We start from the raw sequence: 23,033 nt of genomic DNA, 5'->3' as shown, positions 1-23,033 counted from the left end.
GCGAGCCTTTGATCGATCCGACGAGCAGCAGTGTCGGCATCTCGGCCAATGCGGCGCGCACCTCTGTGTCTCTGCCGGACGTGAACAAGTTCCGTCTTGACCCTCGTTCGCCTGCACTGCTGTTCTTCCTCCGCAGCGTCGGCTGTTGGGAAAAGACCTGCAAGTTGTCGCGCTGCGTGTTCAACTTCCATTGTGTCGGATCCAGGCGTCGCTCGTCTTGATGAACGAACGTCTCGTACTCGAGTGCGTGCTCATGAACCAACAGCCTCACGAGTTCCTGCAGCCACATCGTATCATTGCACGACAAATGCAGCGGCCCAAACGGACTGGATGGTGTCGCCATGGTCGCAGATGCAGGAGTCGAGATCGCGACGACGGAAGTTGAGAAATGGAGACATCAACTCACGCCCCGATACACGAATGCAAAGGATGTGAGAGCGTTCGTCTGCTTTGGGTCCATTTCCGCGGTGAATCCTAGCGCACCGCGTGCTTTCACGCATCGGCCAACTGTGTCCGATTTTCGCACGTGATCAGCCAGCGGATGAGCACGTCCTGAAGAAGGACTTCTTTAGTCCCTGGACAACGGTGCACTGCAGCAATACCAAGCGCTTGGCATCGTGGTGAGCTGGTACATGTAGTGATCCCACAGCTGGGATGCCAGGATACTGCATGTTGCTCGCGCTGCCGATCTTCCACCAGGGTTCACTTCAACAAGGAAGCCGATCTACTGCCTTCAAGTAAAGCGGAATGCATCTGCTTCTGCCTTGGAGTCACCTTCTGCGAAAACTCCATTCTGATCGGCCATGGCGGCTCAGCTTGGTACACATGTATCTGCTCGTGCATGTATCCATCTGAGTCTCGGTGCGACACGAACTGGTCCCGACCACGTTTCGGTGAAGCAAGGAGCACCCACGAACAAGTTTTTATCAGGCATATCCTACTATAATACTCGCCCCCGTCGCCATAATGCTCTTTGTGTCAAAGGCTTACGACGTGTTGGTGCGTTTTGTATTTTGTGCATGTCGATGCGTCTCTTTCAATCAACACACAAAACGGCTCAAGTCTTAAAGCGGAGCTTATCCAAAGCAGCTATGAGGCAGGATAAGACGCCTTGAAGCAAAAGGTAACGGATCACGAGCCACTCGCGCTGGAGGCTTGCAGTGACTTCAATTCCGAATGCAGGAAGGCTTGCAGCATGCAGGCAACGGTCATTTGGAGGGTTTGAAAATAGTCGAGAGGTGCTTCGTGCTTCGTCCTCGCCACCACGTCTATCTTGTCCCTCCTATTGATAGGGGGATGAACACGACGTGCCAGTGACTTTGATGCTCGAATTAAAGCTTCAATGGTGGTGCCCTAGATCATGCAGCTGGCCAACCGAGATTAAGCTGACGCTGATGGTCGCCAACAAAACCCGCCGCGCACAATCGGCCACCAAGTCACTTGTCAAAACCCCGCGCCTCCACCAAGCAGCCGACAACAACAACCGACTGAAGGATGCACGACGTGATAGTGGCGACAACGCACCATCGCCTGGAGACTGAACCTTCAAGCGATGGTAGTGAACGCCGTCATCGTGCGCTGGGTCTTACGGGCTTGATCGCGGTGCTGCTGATGGCGACCATTACTGTCAGCCCACTGGGTGAAGACAGCAATCTGCGCAGTGCAACCTTCACGACCATGCAAACGGACGACTTGGCAGGTTCTACAACAAATGGAGTGTACATTGACGACTCGGGGGCGATCACAGCTTCCAACACGACGAGTGAGTCCAGGCTGCGCACCGTGAACATTGGCATGGGCTGCCCCGAGTTCCAGATTGCATTCGACAGCGCAACCCCCGGAAGCCCCACGCCATTTCGCTCCTTCACACTAACGAAGGGTACCGGATATGCCCATGTCGCTTTGCACCTGAGCAAGCTCTGGATGCCTCGTGGTGTCTCGGTAGTTCTGCGCGCAGTGGAAGGCTTTGATACTCCCGACCGCACGCTGAACCTCTCTACGAGCTACCCGAGCGGTCGGGTGTATGACAACGTCCTTGCATCGCCCGTCCTCTCGAAGGAGTTCCGCCTCGAATTCTACCGCGACCAAGGAAGTCTCAACACCACTACAGCCGACCCCGACCTCATCGCAGACACATTCAGCGTGACAGACTCGGACTTGAAATGCTTCGGCTTCGTCGTAGACTCGTACTACTACGTCCTCCTGGACAACGACAACCCGATTGTTGCCACCGACGAGTCCATCTGTGCCGCTGACAACACGAAAGAAGCCATTTGCTACTACGCCGACGAGACTACTCGCACCGCGTACTTGGCTGCCCGGTCGGTTGCTCGACTGCTCATCCCGAAAGGTTCCGGTGCGTCAGCAGGGTGCACGGGCTGGTTACTGGGAAACCAAGGGCACATCATGACCAATTACCACTGCGTGTCCACGGACGACGAGGCAAGCGCCACCACGGTCGAGTTCATGGCGGAAGCGAGCGCGTGCAGTGATAGTGTTTCGTGCGAATCGTGGGGGGCTTGCCCGGGCAACACTGTGTCAGTGAGTGTCGAGCTCGTGCACGCGGACGAGGAGCTGGACTACGCACTGCTGAAGCTGCCGTCGGATGGAGAACAGATCGCTGGAACGTACGGATATCTGCGCTTGAAGACTCGCGCCGGCGTGGTGGGCGAGCAGGTTTACATTCCTCAGCACCCGCTGTATGAGGGCAAGCGAATGGCGGTAGTGGACGACTACGCGAATAACGTGGCGTTGACAAGTCTGACCGCCAGCTCCTGTGGCGCGATGGGATACTCGTACAGCGGAGATACACAGAGCGGGTCTTCGGGGTCGCCAGTGCTCTCCTTCTCCGATCATGGAGTCGTGGCGCTGCACCACTGCGGCGAAATGTGCGCAAACACGGGCATTCCGGCGATGAACATTATTGCCGACTTGAAGGCAAACGGCATCGACATATCCGAGTTCGACGCTGTTGACGATGGATCGAACCCCACGGCCAACGCGGATCGCTTCCCGGCGTACACTCCGCCCGCACCCGAGGCTGTGCTTCCTCTGACGTCGCGCTTGACCTTCGACGGCGCCATTATCCTCGCTTCGGGCTACGTCAGCATCGACACTGTGATGTTCACGCTTAACAGTGACAGTGACGTGTCCTTCGACGTGCTCTCTGTTGAGATCGCGGATAACGACACCTTTTACGACCTGAACGGTGACTGCCGCGCTTCATACCTCGATTCCATGATCTTCCTGTTCCCTCAAGGAGACTCGAGCCCTGTCTTCACCGTTGACGACAGTCCCACGGATGTAGGCACCATCGATGGGTCTGTAAGCTACCGAGACCCATACAAGCACACCTTCCTCAAGCAGGGCTCGTACAAACTTGTCATTGCTCCGACTGGCGCAAGTGAGGATGATGCCCTCGCCGGCAAAACCAAGGCCGACTACCCCCCAGAGCTCTATACATGCCGCACCCGCGGCTCGTACGGATCCTACAGGCTACAGATCTCAAGCACCATCGGCATCGACCCGTTCGCCTTTACGAGTCTGCCAGCCGTAGTAGCCATCAATCCGGCATTGTGTCAGAAGACAGCCGACGCGATCTGCTCGAGCTGAGCACGAGGGGCACAAGACACGCAAAGTCATTTAGATATCTCAATTACCAGTCCACCAGAATTTATGAGGACATGCAATTCAAGTACGGAAACAATAGATATTACCTTACTTGCGCCAGGATCTGCTCTTCACATGCCCATACTGCCGCCACCGCGTCCGCTCGTCTCGCCCGACTGCGGACTCAAACTCTGGTAAAATTCAGCAAACAGGTCCTCAGATGCCAACTCCTCACTTGCAATGGTCAATGTGTCGGCCGCTCTAGCATGGTCTACACAGCGTCCACAAAAGCGTAGATGGCGCTTTTGAAGCTCACCCTGGGGTCGGATAAAGGTCAGTCGGTGCTTCACCCGACAGGACGAGCAGACAAATTTGTAGCAGAGTTTGCAGCGATCTCGATCGTCGCGCTTGTCGAACGTATTCACGAGTCTACCGGACGGGCTCCTTTGAATTGAGCGCTTTTGACACGACGTGCACTTTTCCAGTGAGCCCAAGGCGGTCGGTGCTGGGACGGGAGTTTCTGGGATGCCAGGGAGGGGAACACTCGGTCGAGTGGTGGCGGAGCTGGACGTCGTGCTGGTCACGTTCGACTGAGTACCAGGCGAGTTGATCCTGTTGGCTTCCAAGACAGCAGCCACCGCGTTCTGCATGGACCGTTGCCGCCGAGTTTCGCGGGAAGTCTTGGCTAACCACGCCAACTTCTTCTTCTGCGCACACTCTGCAATCTCCGTCACGGAGATGATGGCGTCCGCTACAGACCTCACCACCAGCGAGCGGATAATGCCCCCGCTGGGGTTCAGGATCGCGCGAACGTACACATCCACGAGTCCTTCGCGTTCTTGACGGTACAAAGCTCCCACAGACAAGTTGGCTCGCACGCGGCCGTCCAGCTCAGGCGTCTGTGGGAAATGCACCGAGTGCAACAAGTGATATCCCACCTGCTCCCCTGTGCCCAGCTCCGCCAGCCCAGTCACCTCCAAATACACAAAGTCTCGGTTCTTGACCACGGGTTTGAGCACCTGCAGCTGCTCGTTCTCCATCCACTTCACTGTGAGCGAGTGGTACGGGTCACTCGCGGACGGCTCCACAATGGTGGCCAGCACCGCGCCGTCCGCCATATTGTCCCCCACATAGGACGACTTGACCCTCATGGCATCGAGCGTCGAGTTCACCGCCCCGTACATTGCATCGTCCAAGGTGCCGGCGATGGTCCCCACCGCCAGCAGCAGCGGTAGGTCGGCAAGCGACGCGGCGGCTGCAGCCGTGACCTTGTCCGTGGACCGCAGCAAGTGGTGGCGGTACTCCCTCTCCAGCTCGTCCTGCGTGGCGGCGCCCACTTTGCGTCGCTCCTTGAGCGGCTGCTCCACGAACACCTGCACGCCGCCCCGCTGCTTGGTGGGCTTCCAGCGGCGCTCGTCCAGCCGCCGTTGGTCCTCGAAAAGATACCTTTCGTAGCTGCGCATGTGGTCCTGCACGAAGGTGCGCGCGATCTGGCCCAGCTTGGACGCGTCCTCCACCGAGAGCTGTAGCGGCCCGAACGGACTGGGACCCCACGCCGGCATCTTGGGGCTCCGAGGCGACTATCGTGTTGGATTGGAATTGGACTCGGCTATCAACTGGGAACTTGCTGCTTCGTGCGGAGCTCAGGGCCGCGTGGGAGCCGGAAGGCGCAGTGCCGTACCTGGGAACCAAGACGTTGGTAATGCCCCAGTGTCGCGCGCAGCAAGACAAAGCCACCACTAGACAGTACCAGTATTTGGGTACATTGAATCGGGTCGCTGTTGGCGTCCTCTCCTCGACAGGATAACCACGGCTCCTGCCCCCGTACACATAGGTGGGCCTCGTGTGCTGGCCGTGTTCTAATGGAGCTTAGTGCGGTTGTACAGGCGGCGTGAGCCTGCGCTGCCGCCTCGGAGGCCTCAACTTGGTCAAAACTCAACCTTTGACGGATATATTACCACTCGAGAAAGACGACGACACTCGACGACAACGACAATTGTACATGAGGAGTTGGTGTTATTTGAAAGGGCCTACACGTTACGTTCTGAGTCGGAGGAGGACGCGAACGAGTAGTCCGTGCCCGAGTTGAAGGCGTACTGCGAGGTGGAGCCCGAGATTTGTGCGCGCGCGGCGTCTGGTGTGTTGATGTCGAAGGCCTCCTTGATGCACAGGGGGCAGAAGGACGTCTTCCGCTCCTCGAACGTCATCTCGAGCGTCACGAAGTTCAGGCGCTTCTTGACGCGGCACGTGCCACACACGAGGCGGTGGCAGAGCTTGCACGAGTCGCGAGACCGGCCGAACTTGCCGAAGATCTTGGAGCTGATGGGGATGCCGCAGTTCACGCAGTCGCCCTCGCCGATGGGGGCGCCGCGCTGCTTGTCCATGGCGTAGCGGCGGTGCATGAGCCACGTGAGCTTCTTCATCTCGCCGCAGTGGGCGAACTTCATTGACGTGAAGAACTTCATGGCCGACGCCGTGACCAGGAACGAGTCGATGCTGGAACTGGTGGCGACGACCCCGGAAGCGTACATCTCAATGCACTGGTCGTGCTCCTGGCGATACAGGAAGAACACGTTGAGCCTGGCGCGCACGCGGTTCGGCAGCTCGGGTGTCTGCGGGAAGTCGATCGAGTACATCAGGCGGTAGCCGACGCGCTCGCCGTTCGCGAGGTGCGTGAAGCCTGTGGCCTCCATGAAGACGAAGTCGCGCTTGTTCGAGTGCAGTGGCAGGTCCAGCTCCTGCCACTTCAGAGCCAGCGTCTGCAGCGGCTCCTCGATCGTGGGCTCCACAACGGTGGCCAGCACCGCAGCACCCGAAAGATCATCCACGTACGTCGCGTTGAAGCACATGTCCTCGGACGTCGTGCTCACGGTGCCGAAAACAACGTCGTCTAGGTTGCCCTGCATCGTACCGACGCAAAGGGACACTGGCGTCGCAGCCTGCTCGGACGACTCATTCATCATTGAGTAGTTTCCATCGGTTGTTGTGCGAACCTCCCGCTCAAGATACAGCCGCATGTTGTCCCTCGTCTTCAGCGGCTTCCAGCGGCGCTCGTCCACCTGACGTTCGCTGTCCTTGAGGTACGTCTCGTACGACTGCATACATTCACCAAGTAACGAGTCCGCCGTCTTCTGCAGCTGTACCTTGTCTCCAGACGACAGATCCATCGACGGGAACGGGTTCATCACGAAGCGCTTCTTACCTACCATGGCCAATTACTTTGAAGCCCCGACCGACCGAGTACTGCTGCTTCTTGCTGCGAGCGCAGATTTTTAAATGGCTGGGGTGAGTCTCCCGCTTCCTGCCTCTCTCCGCGTTCGGATTGACGACGGCCCGGCCGGGACACTTAGTTTGCATCAAGACGACTGGCATTCTCATCGCAGGCAAGGCGCGTCGTGCATAGCACGCTCCGGCGACACGAGTCGTGTCGCGGGAGGGACAGGCGACGTTGGAAGATGCAGCGTTGTTGCGTCGGTGCACAGTGCAGTGACGAGAAGGCCAGTGATTCATGTCGAGACGGGTCGCCTCCCCCCTTTCCAGACACGGAGCTGCAAGCAGCGGTGACAGGTGCAAGTGCCGTCCACGCTCTGGAGGCGGTGCACATGTAACGAGGTGCTTTTCGACAAGTAACTTCGCACACATGTCCTGATGACAGAGCAAAGAGAGGACAGACGGGCACGGTGGCAAGCGGGCGGCTTGCGAGCAACACGTCAGAGGCCACGCACGCCTCATTGTCGAGCTTCGTGTTTCTTGCAAACGATCGCCGCAAGCCGCGAGACAGCAACATTGGAGCGCTGTCACTTCGGTGGAGCCGATGTCTCAATCATGTAAAGCCTGTCCGACAGACTGACAGTCTGACTGTCGCCCAATGAGCATGGTGATCCCGTCAAGTCGAGGCGCGCGGCTCGGACACGCTGGCGTACAGGACGAGAGACTTGCCGCCTTATCCACGCGATTGGCAAACGGCGACCACGCTGACATGGTGACAGGTTGGAGCCTTTTCCGGTCACAGATTTGCCTCACCGAGGCGACCCCCACAAACGCTAGAGTCAATTTCGAGTCGCGCTACCGGTTGCCATCACGACGATTAGTGCGCCAACCTGTTCACATGTGTGTATCCCACCGTCACCCCGTGACGATCTTGATAGTTGAACTGCCGGTTTTCCTGATTGGCATGGTTGCTGCTTGGAGAAGATCCGCGTTCTTGCCCAGCACGCCTTGGTTTGCGGGCGACCAAGTACGTGCGTGCAGCACTACATGTATTACAGTATAGCAGCGGCTCGTACGAACGACTCCGACGAGTGTTGAAAATATTTGGGCTCGCACCGATTTGAAGGTGGTGGCGCGGACGCGCAGAGGATAGAGTAGAGGAACTTGACACTTTTCGATCACCTTCTCGGTGAGTCGCAGGTACCCCGTGGCTCACTGCTCACCGTGAGCACGGACCGTGGACAGCGCTTCTAAGCTGCTGACGACAGCGGCGTGCAGACGATCTCTGAAGGAAGCGCTCGATGAGTGCGCTGGTCATGCTGGACAGACAGCCCAGCAACCACTTCAACAACTAGGCAGACGGTCCACGAGCAATGCGCGCAAAGCTCCCTGGAAAGCCTCTCGCAAAGAAACTCCGCATACACCGACACAGCTCCGGTCCGCGATACTCTGGCACCGGAGCCGGAGGCTGCCAGAGTATCCGGCCCGGAGCACGTGAATGTTTGGCAGACCCTATATCCGATATACTACCGTCGACACTCCCAATCGTGTTCTACGGCTGGACTGGAGTTTGCCAGCGAGCGAGAAAGACCGCGCACATGTGGAAATGACAAATGAATGCCAACCTTGACGGCCAAGCCGAAGCCGGATAAGCTGTTCAGTGAGTGAGTGCGACGTCAACGTTGTCGAACATTAAATCAGCGCGTCTTGGTGTGATCGCGCTCCATACTGAGTCCCGAAACATGTCATTGCCATGAGCTGCAGTTCTCGCCTGTGGTAACTACATGTACATACCTCTGATAACGTGGTTGTAAGCTCTACATCGTAACTGGGGGTACAGTACTGTATGTAGGCTTTCACAGCGCGGTCACTTACTCTGTTGACCCTCCCGTCTCCTGTTTCGGTACACGTAGTACGTGGGCCTGCAGTGCACCTCGTATTAACCGCTCGCACAGACGGCGAAAAACTCGTTCACTTCACTGCAGCGGGCTTACTGAGTTATGTGAAGCACACTAAGTTGGACTACTATTTACTACCGGTAGTACTTTTTTGTTTTGGTCGATCAAGCTTTTTAAAAAAATCGCACGTAAAATTCAATGTTGTGTGCACCACACCATTTGCGTCGTAAACTCCCGCGCTTTTCCAAACCACAATCCAAAACGCCTGGAGATAATGCAAGCCGGGGATAACTCCAGTGGCGTCGGCGCCAAGCGCGGCCGCGGTGGTGGTCCGGCGCTCAACCCTTCGGCGGCGCCCGTAGAACTGCTCGTGGACTCGACGGCGGAGGCTGTCAAGACGCGCTTCCTGCAGTTCCTATGTGGGTACGGACAGCAGGATGAGCAGGACGAGGCTATGGATGAGAATGCGGCAGCCAAGATCAACTACAGCCAACAGGCCGAGGTGATGCGCAACACGGAGACGTCGTCGCTGTTCGTGGACTTCTCGCACGTCCTGGAGTTCGATCCGGACCTGGCGCAGGCCCTGCAGGCCCAATATTACAGGTGGGAACCGTATTTGCGCCGCAGTGTCTTCGAATTTATTAGGCTCGAAGACGTGGCCTATACGGTTAATGAAGACGCCAACAAGACCCAGCGAGAGTTCTTCGTCAACTTCTACAACTTCCAACATGTGTCACAGTATGTGTATATATTTTAGTATAGGATAGGATGTTGACTAATTATGATTTTTGCATGACAGTATTCGAGACCTGAGGACCAGGAGCATTGGAGAGCTGCTGTCGTTTTCGGGAACGGTGACTAGGACGTCGGAAGTGCGGCCGGAGTTGCTGTTTGGAGCTTTCACTTGTGCAGAATGTGGCGGAGACACGACGGGCGTGGAGCAGCAGTTCCGATACAGTGAACCGGTCAAGTGTCAGAACCCGTACTGCGTCAACACGGGCACGTGGGAACTTAATACCGAGAAGTCGGTGTTCGTGGACTGGCAACGCGTCAAGGTACAGGAAAACAGTGACGAGATTCCGGCGGGCAGTATGCCACGATCGATCGACGTCATTTTGCGGCACGAAAATGTCGAGCAGGCTAAGGCTGGTGACCGAGTTGTCTTTACGGGAACGCTCATTGTGGTGCCCGATGTGTCCAAATTTGCACGAGCTGGAGGCGAGACTGCGGTGGCTACCCGGAACAATGCGCAGCGACCTCGACGTGGAGGAGAGAGTAGCACACATGGAATGGAGGGTGAAGGTGTGCGTGGTCTGAAGGCGCTTGGTGTGCGTGAGCTGACGTACAAAACCTGCTTCCTCGCTTGCAGTGTGCAAACTATGGAGCAACGCTTCAACAGCATTTCTATCCGCAGTGAATTCAACGAAGACGCGGAGGGAGAAGATGCTGGAGAGGCAGCATTACAGGAGTTCAGCGATGAAGAACTGGCATCTATCCGTGATATGCAGCAAGACCCGGACCGCTACTCGAAAATGGCCAAGTCTATTTGCCCATCAGTGTACGGCCACGACGAGATTCGCAAAGGCATCCTACTCATGCTTTTCGGTGGTGTCCATAAGAAGACGCTGGAGGGTATCAAGCTGCGTGGCGATATCAACGTCTGTATTGTCGGTGATCCGTCCACAGCAAAATCGCAGTTCCTGAAGTATATTGTCGGATTCTTGCCGCGCGCTATCTACGCGTCAGGAAAGGTCAGTTCGGCAGCAGGTCTTACGGCATCGGTGACGCGAGACGCTGACAGCGGAGACTACTGCGTGGAGGCCGGTGCGCTCATGCTGGCAGATAACGGCATTTGTTGTATCGATGAGTTCGACAAGATGGACCCCATGGACCAAGTCGCTATTCACGAGGCCATGGAGCAGCAGACGATCTCGATCACGAAGGCTGGAATTCAGGCCACGCTGAACGCCCGCACGAGTATTTTGGCTGCCGCGAACCCGTATAATGGTCGGTACGACAAGACCAAAACGCTCAAGTACAACGTAAACATCTCGGCGCCCATTATGTCGCGTTTCGACCTGTTCTTCGTTATCCTGGACGACGGCGACGAAGTCACAGACCAGAAGATTGCAGAGCATATTGTGAATATTCACATGCCAAGCGAGCTGCAGGTGGAAGCGACCGAAAACGGCGCCTACAGTGAAGAAGATCTCAAGCGCTACATCAAGTTCGCACGTACTCTGAACCCAGTGATCACGCCTGAAGCGAAGCGTATGATGGTGGCGTGCTACCGAAGCCTGCGCGAGAACGATGTGGTTAGCAACGGCCAGACCAATATCGCGTATCGTATTACCGTGCGCCAGCTAGAGTCTATGATCCGCTTGTCAGAGGGCTTGGCAAGACTCGACCTCACGGACACCGTGCTGGTTTCCCACGTGCAAGAGGCGTATCGACTGCTGAGCAAGTCGATCATCCACGTCGACACGCAGAACGTGGAGCTGGAGATGCCCGTTCCCGTAGCAGTTGCGGGCGAGGATGGCGAAGACGATCACAGCGAAGATGGAGGAAGTGGCGGCGGCGGTGATGGTGGCGATGGAGATGACGGGGATGATGGAAGTGGTGGTGGAGGTAGCGGCCAGAATGGCACTGCTAACGGCGAATCTTCCAGCGCGACAGATCATTCGGCGACTACGAACGGCACGCCGTCCAAGCCGAAGCAGGGGTCGACAGCTTCATCTTCGCTCTCGTTCGAGCGGTTTGCTAGAATCCAAAAGGCTATCGGTCGCTTCATCCGTGAGAAAGAAGAGGAGGCAATGAGCGCCAAACTCGCGCGCGATGCGATTCGTGCGCAGACGGCAGCAAGTGGAAAAGGCGAGCAAAAGGAAGAGGAGGACGAGTTCGACGAAGAGGAGGCGACTGGCGTGCTGCAGGGCGAACTCGTGACGTGGTATCTGTCCTCGCAGGACATCACGTCGGAGGCGCAGCTCTCGCGCGAGAAGCAGATGATCTGCTCCGTCATCGACAAGCTGCTGCAGGACAAAATCCTGTCTGTCGTGGACATGGAGGACGAGGAGGAGGACGGGGACGAGACCATGCAGTCCAGTCAAGGCGACGACAAGGACAAGAAGCGCTCGAAGAAGCTGTCTCCCGAGGAGGAGGACGTCAAGAAGCAGCAGCGGTATTTAACAGTGCACCCCAACTACGCCTTCGAGTAGAGGGGTCGCCAATCCCGGCCAAGTAGATAGTCAATACAGCCAGCGATTTCGACAGAAGTGTCCGATCTTAGAGGGGCGCGAGTCTCCTCAGTGCACCAAAGTCTCAGAGTCTCAGAGTAGCAGAATGCTGAGCGTGTACGCGCCGCCGCCTTCGGCGCAGCTTCCAGGGGGCAGCACCACGGAGGAAACCTTCCTCCAGGCCGAGCACTTCGTGGCCGTGGTGCTCTCTCGTCTGGAAAAGGACCCCATGTCCGTGTCGCCGCGCCTCTGGGCTTTCCAGCAGCAGTCCACGGGGAACCGTCTGTGGGCCTTCAAGCAGCAGGCGCTCGTGGGCTCGTGCGATGCCTCGCGCGGCTCCAAGAAGTACGAGGAGTTCAACCCCAAGAGAAACGCCACGGGGGTCCTGGGTCTCGCCTGCTGCCAGTTCGTCGCCGGAGAGGACTCGAGACTGTAAGAGAGACTGTGAATGCCTTTGACTGCCTTGGTACTGAGGTCTCGTGTGTGTGAGCAGGAAGCTCTGGCAGAAGCTTGGTGACATGTCGGCGGAGGAAGCTCAGCGCGAGTACATCCGCGTCGTGGAAGACGTTCTGCCGCAATGGCAGTCGCCTCCAAGTTGGGACGGAGCTTTGCTGGTGCGTTATTAGCGAAGATGAGCAACCTGTAGGGGGGGGGAGCTCTCACTCTATTTGTCTGTTCGTTGCAGCGAACGTGGACGCCCGACGACTGCAGCGATAGCTGCTCCGTGTGTCACGAGGCTTTCACGTTCCTCAATCGGCGCCACCATGTGAGTCTCTAGCTGATACTTTCCAGGTCTAACCGTTGCTAACGCGCCCTGTGCTAGTGTCGACGCTGTCTGAGCCTCGTGTGCGCCGTGTGTTCGCCTCACACGGTGCCGCTGCGTGTGTTCTCGGAGCCGACAGGTAGACGTCAGCGGGTGTGTGCCACGTGCTTCGACGAGATCGGCGAGGCGGCTCGACGCAGCTCATTAAGCAGCAGCAGCGACCAGGTGCGTGAGGCCACGGTGCCCGTTCCTGCCGACAGGGAGAGTGAGGAGCCGACGGACCAGGAGACGGACAATGGCGAGGCATCGTCCGAGTCTGCGCTCCTGTCGTCGGCCGCCATCCACTTGGGCTCGCTCGAGTTCCTGCAGGGCGCGTACGGCCAAGGCTCGAAAGTCTACCGCAAGACGTGGCACTCGTTCTTCTTCGTGCTGCTGGTGCGCAAGGGCTCGCTGGGCATGTTCGCGTCCCAGGCCGAGCACCTCGCGGGCAGTGAGCCGCCGGCCGCCGTGTTCAAGCTCAGCGGGTATACGCTTCGCATCCGCTCGCAGCCCAAGCGTCCGCATCAGTTCCGCCTCACGCACAGCGGCAAAGGCGGCGGCAGCCCCAAGAAGCCTCTACACTTCGCCGCTGCCAGCCTCGAGGAGATGAACGGCTGGATCGCCGCGCTGATCAAAGCCATCGCTGTGGCAGATGAACTCGAGCGCGTCGCCGCTGAGGAGCGTCTTAGCGGGCAACAGCAGACCGAGAGCGAGACCGCCACACAGGAGTAGGGGGACAATATGTTGTTCATATTCATCAGTGGCAATCATAGTACTATATACTTGGTAGTTCTACAACAAAATGCGGAGGCCTCGCGGTTCTGGGAGGTTGCTAGATAGGTTCGTAGATACACGCGACGATCACACGTACGCACACACGCACACGAGGGGGGCGAGCACACAACTCTGGCTGGGTGGGGCGCGGCGCTTGACTTTGGGTTTTTTTAGGGGCTTTGACTACTTGCGACTCCTTCTTCATCTTCATCTCTTGTACAGTAGGGGCTCAACGCGCCTTCATAATGGTACACTTCATGGCGGTTGAGCTCCCCAGGGGAAGGAGGGTAGGTAATAAAATAAAAATCTCTTGGAACACCCGCAGCAGGCGACACAGCTTTGGCACAGAAGAGGGGGCACAGCACAACTCGTGCGAGTGAGGGACGGGTGACTCACCCAGACTCGCTCGTCCTCGGCACGTTGTTTTACTCCTGCACCATCATACACCGCGAGAGCGGCGCGTTTACTGCGCACGAGAAGAACTCGATGGTCTGGTTACCGGCCGTGACCATGACTCTACCGGACGGAGTCTTGCCCATCTCGTACTTGCTGAGCTTGCCGGGCGTGGGGACCGTCGGGATTGTGGTCATGTCCGCGCTGGCGAGGCCCATGGTGTAGTCGTCCAGTTCGTCCAGTTCATCGGAGTAGAACGGGCCTTCCTGCGACGAGGACGAGGCCGTGGACGCCCCCGAGTGGTAGTACTCCTGCTGCTGCTGCTGGTTGTAGTACGTGGGGCTGCTGGGCGACGTGTAGTAGTAGCTGGACGCCTTGACGGGCGACGAGTAGCCGTCGTACGCGCTGTACTTGGACGGGGCCGGCGACGCGTACTGCGACTGCTGGTGCTGGCCATACTTGGACGGAGAGGCTGTGTACTGCGTGTGGTAGCTGCTGCTGCCGCCGTGGTGTCGGGAATAGCGGGGGCTGGCGTACATGGTTGCACTGAGATGGAGCTTGGGTTGCGCTTGGCTTTTTCGGGAATGGCAGGCACGCAGCAAGCTTTTGCGGCGCAGAGGCCGAGCGTATTGTATTTAAATTTCGAAAGGTTTTTTTTTTTTGAACCCCGGTCAGACCCGTTTCTGGTCGGTCTCTTGGGGTCTGTATGGACGGTCAGAGAAAGCCAGTGCGAGAGGGAATTTAACGCCGGCGAGAATAGATTTCCAACGGCGCTTTTTGTATCGATTACTGCACTACTTCTGCGAAAGGAGCTGCGTAACGGCTGGGCCCACCTGATGCCTGGCGCGTTGTCCGGTTGCAGCAGCAGGTCGGAAGAGCCCGACGCCGGCGGCGCGTGGATTCTCGTGCCGCAGTGCAACCACATGCATGCATTTGACTAGCAAGTGGCGGCGGCGATCCTCCATGGCGCCGACGGCGGCGCAGCGGAGGCCGCCCGCTTTTATTTCGCTCCTCCCCGTTGTCGATTCTGCACGGTTGTTGAAACGCGGACCCTCGAGAGTCGCGACCTGAGTTTTCAAAGCGGAAGAGGTTTCTCCATGCGTTTCTTATCCTCTGCAGCACCGAGAGAGCGCGCTCGGCGAGCCCAGACACAGCAAAGCGGAGTCGAGCGGAGCGTGCGGCGCCGCCCACAGCGCTGGCGGAAGCACGGCACAGCTGCCGATCACCGTAGAGGCAAGCGGAGCAGCAAGTTGCTGCTGGGCCTGCAAGCGCATCATGGAGCGCGGACTGCCTCATCACCAGCTGAAGCGACGCGGGCCAATCCGCGCGCAGGACCATCCCACCGTCTGTCACCGAAGGGATGGGTGGAACGCATACAAAAAGCAAGTCATTCGCCACCCATTATTTGCCAGGATTCCTACTGTATGCCTGCTGCACGCCGACACCAGCGCTGACCACCGCGATAGCAACTACATGTAATGCACGTACAGGATGCAGTCTCCGACGCCATGCGCTGCGCAGCAGCAGCGAGGCCTGAGTTCCTGAGTTCCTGAGTTCGCTGGTGCGAGGTCCTCCGCTTGAGTGGTACCCACTGCGTGGACCCCATACGAAGTATCTGTCTCACTCGGCAAAAATACGCGGCGGCAACTTCAATTTCCATGCGTCGTTCGCTCGCGATTCTCATGCTGCTTGCCATCGTGGTCTCGCTGATCGACAGCGCTCGCCTGCCTTGCTTGCTCTGCTCCGCGGCACTAACGCGACTTCAAGACGGCTGGCAAGACTAGGGCTCGAGCGGCAAGCTGCTTGTGGCGGGCGTTAGCGCAGCCGACAAGCAGTAACGCTTCTTTGTTGCTAGCAACACCGAGAGACCGAGCATATTGCGCGTGCAGCAGCAGCTACTCACTCACCTTAGCGCTCAGTTGACCAGCGGCGTGGCAAACTTTCGGCGAGGCAGGCGGTGGTAACTCTGGCGGTTGTCGTCATGAGAAAAGCGATTGCATGTGACAGTCTTGACGACCGTACAAGAAATGGCTACAGCAAGCAACACTGCAACGTGAGACAACTAGCAAAACGTTATTAGATCGCTGTATCTGTCCTCCTCGTTGCCGGTTCACGCTCCGCTACCATCACCTCGCTCTGCTGAGCTCGCCCTTTTAGTGCGCGTCTTGGCTCCACTGGATCGTGTTCGGGTCGATGCCCTCCTGCACCATTTCCCACAACGGGCTCATCTCGCGCAGACGCGTCACGTGCTTCACGCACAGGTCCACGGCGTAGTCGATCTCCTCCTCGGTCGTGAAGCGGCCGATGCCGAAGCGGATGGACGTATGCGCCAGATCCTCGCCCACACCGATAGCGCGCAGCACGTAGGACGGCTCCAGCGACGCGCTCGTGCACGCGCTGCCCGAGGACACGGCGATGTTCTTGAGCGCCATGAGCAGACTCTCGCCCTCCACGTACGCGAACGACAGGTTCAGGTTGCCCGGGTAGCGCTGCTCCAGGTCGCCGTTCAGCACGACGTGCTCGATGCGGTCCGTGATGCCGTGGTAGAGCTTGTCCGACAGGTAGCTCACCCATCGGTGGTCGTTCTCCATCTCATGTGTGGCGATCTCGCAGGCCTTGCCGAAGCCCACGACGAGCGGCGCTGCCAGGGTGCCACTGCGCAGGCCGCGCTCCTGGCCGCCGCCGGAAATGATAGGCTCGAGACGGACCCGCGGGCGACGACGCACGTACATGGCGCCGATGCCCTTGGGGCCGTAGACCTTGTGGCCAGACATAGACATGACGTCGATGTTCATCTCGTTGACGTCGATCGGGAGCTTGCCCAGCATCTGCGCCGCGTCCGTGTGGAAGAAGACCTTGTGCTCGCGGCAGATGCGGCCGATCTCCTTGAGCGGCTGCAGCACGCCGATCTCGTTGTGCACGGCGATGATGGACACGAGCGCCGTGTCCGGGCGGATGGCTTGCTTGAGCTGCTCCAGGTCCACGAGTCCGTTCGTGCCCACGGGCAGGTACGTGACGTCGAAGCCCTCGGTCTCGAGCACGCGGCACGAGTCCAACACGCACTTGTGCTCGATCTGCGTCGTGATAATGTGCTTCTTCTTGGCCTTGGTAAAGTGCGCAATGCCCTTCAAGATGGCGTTATTGCTCTCGGTGGCGCCCGATGTAAAGATAATCTCCTTGGCGTTGGCGCCGATGAGCTGCGCCACGCTCTCGCGCCCGTGCTCGACGGCCTTATCAGCATCCCAGCCAAACTCGTGCGTCGTCGAGTGCGGGTTGCCGTACGCGTAGGTCATGTAGGGCAGCATGGCGTCCAGCACACGCGGGTCCGTGGGCGACGTGGCCTGCACATCCAGGTACGCAGGCTTGGCGCCCGTGACGGGCGCGTGTTCGCCGCGCACAGCGAAGCCTGGCGAGAAGATCGTCTCCGAGTTGATGTTCTGCAGCACGCTGGCGGGCACCTCGTTCACGGGCGTGTAGCGCTTGTCCGTGGCGAAGCAGCGCGTGGACGAGGCCGCCTGCGCGCGCATGCGCAGGCCGCGTGTGGAGCTCGTCAGAGTGGAGCGCAGCGCCTGCATTATGAGTGTCAAGTGATGCTCCGAGCGGCTTCTTCTGTGAGCCACAGGGGAGCATCGGTGTAAGTTACAGAGATCGGTCCGTAGTATACGTTTTAATTACGTATTTAACGAATATGCACGTGTCAGACGAACTGCGATTGGCTGGTTTTGTTAAACGAATAGGGCTATGAATGATGGTGATTACACGTTGATGATGAGTGATGTAGCGGATTTAAGAGGGTGCTTGCCTTTTTGGTCTCCGCAATGCACTTCAACGAGCATTTGGATACTTATCTACAGATCCTTGGCGGCCTGGGGGTCGTAGGCTAGTGCCCACCCTGCAATTGCTGACGCGGAGGTAGACATTCGTCGGAAAAGCGTCTTGGGTCGCTGCGTGACGGCGTAGACCCGGTTGGCACCAGCCGCTGCTTGCGACGATGAAGCAGAGCGAGAGTGGCCGCGCTCCAGGTCGCTCGGGAAGTCGCTGTCTTCTTCATCGTCGTAGTCATCTTCCACCCTCACGTTCGCCACCGCATCAAGATTGTCCTTGCTCTTGTCGCCCTTGCCGCGCGTCTGCGGCATGAGGATCACCAGATCTTCGTCCCGAGGCGTGGTTGGCTTGTTGCGCGTCGAGAGCAACGGCACTCGCCTTGACTCCTGCCGTCCTAATTGACGCGTTGGCAGGTTCGAAGGGCCTGGAGGCGACAGCGTTGAAGCAACAGGGATGGATGGCTCGGATGAGGAAGCCACACTCTCGATATTGTAGTCCTTCAGCACACGGAATGCCCGCTTACGCTGCAGCCTCTCCTCCTCGCGGCGTTCCAGTCGCTGTGCAGGGGTGTCAAACACCCACATGGTCTCGCCATCACTACTGCTCGAGCCGCTGGTGCTTTGGCGAGCAGTGAGAGTGGATCTATGTTCGACTTGATTGTCTTCATGTTCGGCGTGTTCGTGCGTACTGTGCTCATGCTGTTCGTGCTTTCGACGCTTCGTGACGGAGTGCGCGAGTGCGTGGAAGACATCCGAGATGTTGGAGTCGTAGTGCTTCTCGAACTCGTCCAGCTTAATCTTGCTGTTCAATGCCAGGATCTTCTTCTCGCGAAGGTTGCACATGTGCAACTCATCGGCCGAGTCCTCTGCATGATCACTCGTGCTGTCCTCATCGGAGAGCTTACGATCTTTCGTGGTATCACCGTCACCGCTTTTTCCATTCTCAAAATCCGGATAAACTGCTTGGGTAGTGCCATGGAACGAAATGAAGCTCGTGAAACTGCGGCGAATGCGGTCGTGGCGCAGCGCATCTTGGCGTTTCTTCTCCTGGTAAGCACGAAGCTTCTCGACCTCCTCCATGTGTTTCTCGGCACGCTCTACGATGACATCCCAGCGTTCGCGTAATTGCTCGGCCGTATAGAGCTCGAACTGTGCTGCGTAGTGATTCTGCTTCGCAAGTTGCCCATCGAGAACTCGAATAAGCTCCCACTTCGGCCCCACATGTTGAACGGCTAGCACCAGCACCTCGTCATTGAAGCAATCGCAGTGCTTGATGCGCTCCGTGCAGTAAGGACACAAGTCCTTCCAGCCCCACGTCTTGATAATGAGGTACCATCCGAAGTCTTGAACAAGCCCCATAAGGGACATGCGCGCGATCGCTGCTAGCGCACCGTAGTAAATAAATTGCTTGAGGAAGAGACAACTGCGGTACGCCCAAATGTAGAAGATCGGTGCCTGCGCCAAGGTGAGCAGCACAACCACGAACACCTGCAAAATGAACGCCAACCGGAAAGAAAATCCACTGAGATCGCCACCGGCAGCCTTCGCGCGAAAGTACTTCCGTCGCTGTCGAAAAATGAGCTTGAAGAGCTCCTTGAAAATCGCCTTGCCGGCGGACGGCAAGATAGACACCAAGATAGCGTACAGCACCACTGACGTGAAGATCGTGATGTCTGCACCCCAGGAGTCTCGCAGCATAACAATGATGAACAGCACGTAAAACGTGATGTAGAGAGAACACACGACGATCAAAGCCCGCTCGCCGCGCGAGAGCCGTTCATTCCGGTACGGGCAAAAGACCCACGTGAAGTAGTTCTCGTGACGCCACCACGTGTAGAACGGCTCGAATGGCCGACGGCACTTCTTCCAGCAGCATGGTCCGCACAGTCTGGTCTTCGGCACTTTTCGATCCCATGGCATTGGCTGCCAGTAGTCCACCTCATTCTCGGGCACGTCCAGTTCACGAGCGTAAATGCGCTCGATGTTCTTCTGGAAGCTTTCGCAGTGACGAATCATCTGAAAAATGCGTAGCCCGAAAAGTGTGATCAGTAGATATGGCAGGAAGAGCAACAGATATGCGCCACCAACTATTCCAGACGAGCTGCAGGCGACTGGCATCGGGTTCACCGAAATATACGTCACGTTGAAGTGCTGCCACACGGCTTTCTCGCTCATCGTATCCTCTTTATCCAGGTCATAGATTTTTTCGTCGGAGTTCACATTTGATGGCAGTTGCGAGGTCTGGCAATAATCGGCTGTAGGGTTTCGCTCGAGATAACATGGCTGTATGACAAAGTACATTTCTTCCTTGATGGTGTTGTCGATGTAAGTGCGCGGTAAATAAGCGTAGGTTGTCCGCAGCGTCGATCCCTCTTCCACGTACTCGAAAGGTTCACCTTCCACATAGTGTTCGTATTCGTTCTCGTTGAGCAACAGCGCGTTAAAGTACGAAGAGTTTGGGTTCGCGTTGGTACCTGGATTCGGCGTCTGGATCGTGTACGTGAGGTGGAAGTCAACCTCTTCCAGGAAATGCAGGTACGTATAGTCCTGCGTGACCTGGACGTTCTGGACGGTGAAGGCGTCCAAGTGCAGCACCTCGTTGAGATGCAACGACGAGAGCGAGATACCCAACCAGAGCACGATGCCCACGCCAATAAGCAGCCACGTCCAGAACTGTACGCAACCTCGTCGCCTGCTGTATCTGGTCCCTATAAAATCAGTCCAAAAGTGGTTGTGTTCCGGTAGAGCCGCTCGCCCGGCAACAGACGCCGCTACGTCGCTGCTTGGTCCACCTTGTACTGCTTCTTCTGTGTCAGCTAAGGCGGCCTCCATGCTAATCTTAATGTTGGGTTCGTGGCCGATAGACTTGCAGTAAGCAAGGTAGGCTTCCAGCAGCTCCGTGTCCAGGGCCGCCTCACTTCCCTCTTTATCGTCACTGGCCCTCACCGCTTCTTTTTCTTCATCCAAGTCCCCAACACCTACCACGACGTCACTATTGCTTCTGACTCGGCTGTTGCGCCGCGTCGAGCTCTGGCGGAACGTGTCAAACGTCACGGGCTCGTTCTTGTCGGCCAGACGCGTCAAGTCTTCGAACAGCGCGCAGTTCTCTTTCGTTCTCGGGTCCTTCCCATTGCCCGAGTCTGGAGCGACCGATTCCGAGGCTGCTCGGCGGCGGAACTCGCCGCTAGAGAGCGTCTCCGGTTCTGCGCTCGTGTCTCGACGTCGTCTGCGTCGTCGACTGCCTCGGTCGCTGGTTGGGATGCCTCCGAGACTGCGCTGACTCACTGGCAGCTCGTCAAACGCGTCAGCCTCGAGGAATCGCGGCGGGGGCGTCGCCATGACGAGCAAAATTGGAAATGACGACTGACTGCAAGTGCTGTTCGGATGGGGTGCCGATACAGTAAACAAAGAACGTATCAGCCAATCAGATACTTCGTTTGATCTTTTAGCCAATAGTAGGACATCAAGAATGATTATGCGCCGAATTGATTGAAACGCGTCGACAAGGTGCAGGTCGCACAGTTCAAGTGGGCTCTGCAGGGCGACGAGCTCCGCTGCCACAGCAGTGAAAAGCTTCATGGCAGCATGGCACTTCCGTTTAATAATGGCCCCCAGCGATGGATGTTTGCGGCGGTGCACCACCATATGATGCGAGGAGCAATGCGACAATTCCCACACGGCGTGAACGGCACACGCGGTTTGGATGGGTTCGCCTTGCACGGAAGCAATATCCACCGCTGGTTCACACGTCACCGAGGACATCAGTGGATGCTGCTTGGATTGGATTAAAGAAGGAGAGCGTGAATTCCTGCGCTCCAATTTTGGGTATCTATCCAACAACTGCCTTCATCCCTCCTCCATACACGCAGACTGCCTACTTCCTACATGGTCGGCATAATTACAAGATCCGAAGTTGGGAGATGGTGGTTAATTATTTTAATCAAGAGTGGCCCTGGACACGTGGGGTTGGAGTGATAACAGAAGGATTATGTGGTTACAACGAGTTATCAAGCGATAGTGATAACCCCTCAGCTTATCGGAGAAGGAGGGTCATATGAGCGCTAAACTCTTCCACGTTTACATCATAGCTATGGTGCGAGATCCGTAGGGAGCAGACATGCCGATCTTCACGTCGGTGGTGATGTATACATTATTGAATAATGTACGCCATCGCGACGTCTATTCTCCCTTCCGCTGGTAAAGCTGTATTCAAAGAGCTGTTCAAGCTGATTTTCCGACCACGACGCAAGCTCTTTTGTGCGAAAGTTGGAGGAGGAGGAGCTTTGCTTCTTTTTCCGTCTTGCATTTTTTGCCACGGGTCCTTGTTGTGTTGCAGCTTACATTGGCACAAACACCGATCTTCTTCATCTGGGTGAGACGATGTTGTCATTTTCTGAAGAATTCATTTTACTACGGGTGTCACTTCACCGGATTTTGCATGTGTCAACTCTGCACGGAGCGAATCAAGCCCTGCGATTGTTTCAACGATGAGCTGTTAGTTAGCTCTTACAGTTGAACGCCTGGGACCAACTTATTCGAGAACTTGGCCTCATGGAAGTAGAATAACTTCGCTTGGATGTTATTGTGGAGCGCGCTGGGAAGCACATGGGGAAGATCAATAAACTCAGAAAAAGCGTCTGGACGAAGTGCATCGCGATCGTCGTCACCGCAACATAACTACACTGCTATCACATCGCGGTGCAGCCCAAGTTCACGCGAAGAACAATGCTGATCCGAACCAGACAATATCTTCAGACAACACGGATAACAGCCAACGCGATGCACGTTGGTCCGTCTCTACTTGGTTGCGGATACGAACCTCGCTGGCGCAGCACCACCGGACCTAATAACTCGATCGTCCGTCGGCGACACTACGTTTCTCCGTTCTCGCTGCACGAAATGGGCACCTCAGGTGTATATCTCCTTACCGCTCGGAATGAAGTGGTGGCGGCGCCACGAAGCGATGCCGCGCGCGCACGAACGCTCCGTTGCAGGTCTATTCCGAGTCGGAGACACATGCATTGATATCCTGGAACCAAGCACGCTCGCATGGAGGCTCCAGGATGGAAGCACAACGGCATAGGATAAGAAGCAGCCTCCTTCTGCTCAAACGTGAGCTGCTTGCCGCGTCGCTGCACTCAATGTATCCTTGGATCTCAGGCGAATGTATCCGATCATGTATCCGTCCCCCCAGCTGCAGACTTGCTCTGCCGAGGGAGGACACGAACGAAAGGCAACAATTCAGCAAAATTCAGTTTTCGCGACTGCAAAACATCAGCGAAGCACAACA

General features: G+C 57.1%; 8 protein-coding genes across 8 annotated transcripts; 3 read left to right on the top strand and 5 right to left on the bottom strand.

The window, feature by feature from the left end:
• Positions 1–1,494: 1,494 nt before the first annotated feature.
• KRP23_198 (Secreted RxLR effector protein 73) lies at positions 1,495–3,612 on the top strand (the record flags this gene model as incomplete). Its single annotated transcript, XM_067886461.1, has 1 exon — positions 1,495–3,612. One exon carries the CDS (start codon positions 1,495–1,497, stop codon positions 3,610–3,612), a length of 2,118 nt encoding a protein of 705 aa, XP_067750753.1.
• A 128-nt stretch (positions 3,613–3,740) lies between these two features.
• On the bottom strand, positions 3,741–5,171 carry KRP23_197 (uncharacterized protein; the record flags this gene model as incomplete). Its single annotated transcript, XM_067886450.1, has 2 exons — positions 3,741–3,926; positions 4,878–5,171. The coding sequence occupies 2 exons, from the start codon at positions 5,169–5,171 to the stop codon at positions 3,741–3,743; spliced, it is 480 nt and encodes a 159-aa protein (XP_067750752.1).
• A 468-nt stretch (positions 5,172–5,639) lies between these two features.
• Positions 5,640–6,818, bottom strand: KRP23_196 (uncharacterized protein; the record flags this gene model as incomplete). The annotated part of the gene is made up of 1 exon (XM_067886439.1): positions 5,640–6,818. One exon carries the CDS (start codon positions 6,816–6,818, stop codon positions 5,640–5,642), a length of 1,179 nt encoding a protein of 392 aa, XP_067750751.1.
• Positions 6,819–8,991: 2,173 nt separating this feature from the next.
• Positions 8,992–11,932, top strand: KRP23_195 (DNA replication licensing factor MCM6; the record flags this gene model as incomplete). The annotated part of the gene is made up of 2 exons (XM_067886428.1): positions 8,992–9,455; positions 9,517–11,932. The coding sequence occupies 2 exons, from the start codon at positions 8,992–8,994 to the stop codon at positions 11,930–11,932; spliced, it is 2,880 nt and encodes a 959-aa protein (XP_067750750.1).
• A 124-nt stretch (positions 11,933–12,056) lies between these two features.
• On the top strand, positions 12,057–13,484 carry KRP23_194 (Vacuolar protein sorting-associated protein 27; the record flags this gene model as incomplete). The annotated part of the gene is made up of 4 exons (XM_067886417.1): positions 12,057–12,382; positions 12,444–12,564; positions 12,636–12,716; positions 12,774–13,484. The coding sequence occupies 4 exons, from the start codon at positions 12,057–12,059 to the stop codon at positions 13,482–13,484; spliced, it is 1,239 nt and encodes a 412-aa protein (XP_067750749.1).
• A 467-nt stretch (positions 13,485–13,951) lies between these two features.
• KRP23_193 (uncharacterized protein) lies at positions 13,952–14,458 on the bottom strand (the record flags this gene model as incomplete). The annotated part of the gene is made up of 1 exon (XM_067886409.1): positions 13,952–14,458. The coding sequence occupies one exon, from the start codon at positions 14,456–14,458 to the stop codon at positions 13,952–13,954; it is 507 nt and encodes a 168-aa protein (XP_067750748.1).
• Positions 14,459–16,072: 1,614 nt separating this feature from the next.
• Positions 16,073–17,494, bottom strand: KRP23_192 (Cysteine desulfurase, mitochondrial; the record flags this gene model as incomplete). The annotated part of the gene is made up of 1 exon (XM_067886399.1): positions 16,073–17,494. One exon carries the CDS (start codon positions 17,492–17,494, stop codon positions 16,073–16,075), a length of 1,422 nt encoding a protein of 473 aa, XP_067750747.1.
• Positions 17,495–17,767: 273 nt separating this feature from the next.
• Positions 17,768–21,082, bottom strand: KRP23_191 (uncharacterized protein; the record flags this gene model as incomplete). Its single annotated transcript, XM_067886388.1, has 1 exon — positions 17,768–21,082. The coding sequence occupies one exon, from the start codon at positions 21,080–21,082 to the stop codon at positions 17,768–17,770; it is 3,315 nt and encodes a 1,104-aa protein (XP_067750746.1).
• Between the last annotated feature and the right edge of the window lie 1,951 nt (positions 21,083–23,033).

Source organism: Phytophthora ramorum, assembly GCF_020800215.1.
Source record: "Phytophthora ramorum isolate Pr-102 chromosome Unknown Phyram_PR-102_s0001, whole genome shotgun sequence".
Lineage (NCBI taxonomy): Eukaryota > Oomycota > Peronosporomycetes > Peronosporales > Peronosporaceae > Phytophthora > Phytophthora ramorum.
The sequence above is the reverse complement of the archived record's forward strand: the minus strand, read 5'-3'. Positions and strand labels throughout refer to the sequence as shown.